The 5,868-nt window shown below is 45.6% G+C and overlaps 1 protein-coding gene across 1 annotated transcript in view; it reads left to right on the top strand.

Moving 5' to 3' along the window:
• The first annotated feature begins 296 nt into the window (after positions 1 to 296).
• Positions 297 to 5,868, top strand: part of TMEM260 (transmembrane protein 260) — a 34,298-nt gene continuing 28,726 nt past the window's right edge. Inside the window, 1 exon segment of the mRNA XM_009573084.1 lies at positions 297 to 566. Coding sequence (XP_009571379.1) covers positions 297 to 566 — 270 coding nt within the window.

Genomic DNA, 5,868 nt, shown 5'->3' with positions numbered 1-5,868 from the left:
CTGTCACCCCATAGGGTTGCTCACTCCATAGGGGCTGGTGCATTGCTGTCATCCCATAGGGTTACTCATCCCATAAGGTTGCGCCCCGCATAGGTAATGGGGTGCTCACCCCATTGGGGTTGGTGCATTGCAACCTCCCCATAGGGGCACTTGCCCCACAGGCTGGTGCATCGCGGACACCCTATACTGGAGTGCACCCCCCAGAGCTGGGGCACTGCCATCCCCCCATGGGGTGCTCGCCCCACAGAGCCTCGGTCACACCTCGGGGGGGCTCATGCCCTTGGGGTCAGCGCAGCATGGTCACCCCTTGGGGCTGGAGCCACCCCGTGTTGACCCGATCATCTCCCCCGGCCTTTGCAGCGAACAGTTTGCCTCTATTTGAGCCTTTCAGCGAAGGATTTAGTCGGGAGCCTTGGGGACAGCTGGTGGCGTCGGAAGGCAGATGTGCCGTCCTGCCAGATGTGGTATCGCTGCTCGGGCCGATGCTTTCTCTGGCCCGTGCAGCTGCAGCCGATGCAACAGTGAAATCCCTGGATCTGCCTGTCTGGAAGCGTGACTTGCCGACAGTGACAGACTATCCGATGTTTTGTATTTCACGCTGCCGATCCCACCAGATGGGACAAAATTCTCCTGTTTGGTCCTTCTGCGGTTTTGCTGGTTTAATCTGGTCTTGCTTAAAAAAACGCCTGCCTTCTGTAGCATGTGTGCAGCTGTGATTTGGGGATGGGAGAGCTTGGATTTTCTGGGTGGTGCTTTGATTTTTTTTTTTTGATGGAGTAGGTACCCAGCATACTTTCCTTCTGTCGTATCCCAGAAGAGCATTGAGTGGGTCTGCTTAACTCTGCGCCTCTTAGCCGTCGCTGGTTTCGGATCCAAACAGTGCATAAAATTCCTTATAAATAGATGGGCTTTTAATGGATGCATATATTTTACAGCTCCAGTATGTGTGGAGAGAGAGAGAGACGTGTTTTAACTACAACTCTTTAAAATTTGCTGTTAGTTTTTGTTTAGAGCTATGTGAAAGACAGTGCTACTTGGTAAAAGCAGGATGGTTTTGTGTAGCCGGGTTTAAGGCAGCGTGTATTCAGCGTAGCTCTTCGCACACAAATGTGAAGTTGAGCAGTGATTCAGGCGAGGGGTGTTTGATTTAAAGATAACAGGACGGAGCTGTGTTTTCGTTACACCAAGCTCGCCCTGGTTAGCTGGCTCTCAGAGCGGGGATTTTGGCGTGGAGATGGACGCTGGTACAACTTTGTGTTGTCCGTTTTCCCTGTTCCCGTGTTTGGATCAGAGGGACCCTGTTGTCAGAGCTGTATTAAAAGAATTTCTTTTTAAATCCTTTCTCCGCACAGCTTGCATCCCGCGCTCCGGACGAGGCGTGTAGGCGTGCCCTGCCATGGCTGGCCAGTGTGCACCCCGACGGCTTTTGTTTCTGCTCCCGTTTGTGACAGGGCTGGCTTTGCTCCTTCTGGTTCTATCAGTCAATACGTGATGATTGATATATTTACAGTTATTACCATTTTGTCTTCTAAATTACTCCCTGATGGGAAACGCGCACCTACGAATGCGCAGGGTGCCTGTGCTCTGAGCTGTTCGTGCTGCGTGAAGCCTCGGGAACCTGGTTTTTAATTGTACTTGAGCTTGGGTTTTGCCTCCGGGATGCAAATAACCATTAGCACCCTTTACAAAGTGGGATGCAGGTTCTCCTGATTCGATGATGAATCGATGCTGGCATCCGTTCCTTGCTTGATGTGGGCTATCCCGGCAGATCCAGCGAGTGGCCAGGCAGCACAGGCATGGGTTCACCCCGCTTTCCTTGGGTTACTGTGGTTATTTTATCCCATTTTGGAGGCAGGAGAGGGATTTTTTTGGTATTGCTTTTTCCCTAATTTCCAAAGGCATCCTGCTTCTTCCTAGCACAGCAGCTGCATGTATAGAAATGCACGTATATACGTGCAGTGTGCATCACTCCTCAGCTAATAACTTTTGTCAGAGGTATCAGGGACACTAAGTGGGCGCATGCTGCAAACAGGGGATGCGGCAGAGAGATGTCCCGGGAATGGCCGGACTGGGGGACTGGATGCTTTAATGGGCTTCCAGCAACCCAGGTTAGAGGGAATTATATTAGAGGAAATCTCTCGGCATGGTGTCCCCTGGCTGGCCCCATGCCCTCGCTCCCCGTCTCTCATTATTTTTTTTTTTTTTGCATTTTCTTCTAAATCTGCTGCCTGAGTTGTACATGTTTACTGGAGCTGAACGGAGACGGGCTCGTCCCCACTGTCCTCTTGTACCTGTCCTGGCCAGCAGCCACCCCATCGTGTTCTCTTAAGACTTTTTTGGGTTATTCCCTCGGTTTCTCATGGCCCGAGCAGCCCATGGGATGCCTCAGCGCTGCCACCTGGCCGGAGTCCCCCGGCAGGTCTCTGCACGGCCCCGCTCGAGGCGATTAACTTGCCCGCGCCAGAGCACGGGGCTCAAACTTATGCCATCAAAAGCACTGAAGCTACTTGTGTGAGTAAAGAGGTGCTTAAGGATTTGCTGTATCTGCTTTCAGGCAGGAAGCCTATTATTATTTTTTTTTTTTTTAAGCTATCCGTATATTTTTAATTGTTCCTGAAGTTTGCAGTAAGCCGAAAATGTAAAAGGCAATAGGTATTTTCATTGGCAGCTTTCTCGTGTTACTTAGTGTTATAATAAAGAAATGAGAGAATGAATTTAACAGCTAATTCAGAAACATTCACAGATGTTAAAACAGCTTAAAAAGGGATCAAATAAACTCAGGTTAAAAGAAAAAAAAAAAACCAACCCAAACCTTCCCTCTGATGTTTCAGACATCAGCTCCCAACCTTGCTGGGGATAAATCAGTTTTCTGGCCACGTTGGGCCCGTTGCCTGAACACCTGTATTGGGGAGCCAAACCGGACGGTCAGAAACGTATTTACACCAAGGTTATGCAGGAATAAACTCTTCAATTTGAGCCGGTGTCTGAAGATGCCACAGGTCATCTTCTCCCATGAGAAATTATTTAAATCAAGTTTGTGGATGCTGTAGTCTTCCTCTGTGTGTTTTGTCATTTAATAATAGCGCTCTGCACTTACATAGCCCGTATCTTCACTTGTGTAGCCCATAGAGGCTGTAAGTGATGCCCGGGTACGTGGGTGGGAGATGGAGAATTAACCTTATCCGAAGTGGTGGGTGTTACGCGCTCCTTTTGGTTTTCCCAGTGGAATTCAACAGGCCTGCAGCCTGGGAGCTTATTTTTGCAGGTTTTCTTACTTTTTTTTTTTCCCTTAATTCTTATGAGGAAAGTTGTGCTGTTGGCTTTCAAAGCTTGGCAATGGCATCCACCAGTTTTTTTTTTTTTTGTTTTTTTTTTTTTTTTTTTTTTTTTTTTTTTTGCAGCTTTCTGCTTGGTTTGTGTCTGTATTGCTTCGGGGTTATTCTTGCCCGTGATATGAACCAATATCTTAGCAACGTGCATGAACTTAATCTTTAGCCATTTTAGATGCACGTATTGCTGTATCCCAGAAGGACTTTAATCAAGGTGAAGCCATGCCTGGCTGGGGAGCAGCATCGCGGCGATGCGATGGGCGTCCACCGTTACCCACTGTGCAGAGCAGCACGTGCCGGCACACTGGGGAACCCCCGCGATGCCAAATTTAGGGTTTCCTTTATTAGCATCATCTTTTGCTGCGTGCAGGGGCATCGATTGCTTCCCAGCCTCGCCGTGCCCTGGAAACATCGGAGCTGCTGAACACTAAAGGGCTCAGCTTGGGATAAACTGTTTTCCTGTTGCATCCGATTTTTTCGGGCTGTCTTGCAATAGGTTGAAACTTCCCTAAAATAGAGTAGCAATAAAAATAGCTGGTGCTTGTAAGCGCAGTAAAATCTACATCTGTGAGCTTTTGTGCAGAAAGCCGCTGGGCTGGCGCGGGGCGATAGCTGTGATTTTACAGCAGTGCCGAACATCGATAGGGGGTTGACTTGCATTTTCCTTTTAAAATATATTGTTTACTGTAATGTCAAGATCTAAAGGTGCTGTTTGTACAATCCTCATCCTTTGCGTTGGATGGTAAGGAAGTAATAATATGCAGAAATTTAAAATACTGTTAATTTAGCGTTTAAAGCCAACCGTGCCCTTCATTTTGCGTCTTTACCATCTAACAATGGGACAAAGCTACCGTGACCTTGGCACTTGAAAAATTAGCAAGAGCAGTAAGATCAGGCTCTGCAAAATTGGATCATGAAATTTGAGGGGAAAGAAGGAAAACCAGCCGTAGTTTTTAATTTTGTCGCCCCTTGGTTGTGCCCTTCATCCCTGAATGTGTTGTGCCTATTGAATATATTTAATATACGCCGTTCAGGGGCGTTGCAAAATGCTTCAGTGTCAAGTGCTCTAAAAATGCCGAGTATTATTAACTGTTACGCTAACGTGGATCTTTCTGTGGCAGTTACTTGTCCTGGCGTAAAATACAAATGAAATGCAAAATCTAAATGGTGTTTCTAATGGGAGCGGCTGCTGGATGCAGCGTCCGCTGACAGGTAGGAGAGTTACTTGCAAAGCAGATGCTGCAAGAATTGCTTTAGCGTCAAGGGGAAGCAGCGTTCCCAAATACGTGGATGCAGATTTGCACGATCAATGATTATATTTTCCCTCTTTAAAAATACAAAGCTGTGCGGTTTTTTAATGAGAAACAACCAGGGTTGTTTAAGAGACAATGGAGCTTAAGCGTTGCAAACTGTAGGGCTTGAAAGTTATTGAGTCAGTTCGTTCTAAATTAAAAATACACACGCACAAATGTCGGCATTTGGAATATCTCGGGCCATTCTTTACCCGAGCTTACCTATGCTTTCACTTATCTGTTCATAAAAGTCTCGCGAAAACATACAAAAGATATTTTGTGCAATGACATCAGAGGGAGAAAATATTCTTAGAAAATTTCATGCTGTTAAATCTCTACAGATTTACAGTTTTATCCAGTCAAATTAATGCAAAACCCCAATGCAAGCATTTGGATTTTGAAAACTTTGGAGGAGTGTCATTTCCTAATAGTAATTATTGGTTTTACATTATTTTTTCACAGGGGAGCTGATCACAGCCGCATATGAGCTTGGAGTAAGTATTAGTTTTATTGTTTAATCAATGCTCTCATTAACAGTTTTAGGAATTAAGGAAGTTTAATTAAGCATGGAGTAAAGTAGATTAATTTATTTTCAAACCACAGTTTTTACTAACTTATAAGTACAGCACGCGACAATTTACTTCAAGTTTTAAATCCAATTAAACTAAATTATAAAGCAAAGGCTTTACTGTATATACAGTAGCTGGCTTATTATCAACCCAAATTTTGTATAAGCTGGGGAGAATAAAATAAATCGGGTTAACAATTTTAATAAGTTTTATTATTTAATAAACTTTATTATGGTGCATGATCCCTTTAGGCAAGACCTTAGGACTGTCAGCGCGGTGGTAATCCGATAGCAGTGTGGTCTTTCAAAACCAAAAAAAAAGTTGAAAAACTGCTTTTTTTTTTTTTTTAAAAAAAAAAAACAACACCACAGCCTTTTGAATGACCCTAATATACTGTGAACCCAAACAAGGAGCCCGTTAAGGCGCGCTAATGAAACGTGGCACCTCCTTTTCTCGCCGCCTCATTATTATGGGCGAGGCGTGGAGCCAAATCCACTAAGGAAAATATTTGCGGAGTTAAAATTTGTACGAAAGGACGGGTCGGGGAGAGGCGCCGCTCGGAGGTATCCCCCGGCTCCTGCCCCTGGACCCCGGCGTCCTGCTCTCCTTTTGCTTTCATAGAACCCTTTTTTATTTTAACCCCGTATCCATCTGTCCGTAGGTCGCCCACCCTCCCGG

The sequence above is a fragment of the Fulmarus glacialis genome, unplaced genomic scaffold, assembly GCF_000690835.1.
Source record: "Fulmarus glacialis isolate BGI_N327 unplaced genomic scaffold, ASM69083v1 scaffold1110, whole genome shotgun sequence".
In the NCBI taxonomy this organism is placed as follows: Eukaryota; Metazoa; Chordata; class Aves; order Procellariiformes; family Procellariidae; genus Fulmarus; species Fulmarus glacialis.
The sequence above is the reverse complement of the archived record's forward strand: the minus strand, read 5'-3'. Positions and strand labels throughout refer to the sequence as shown.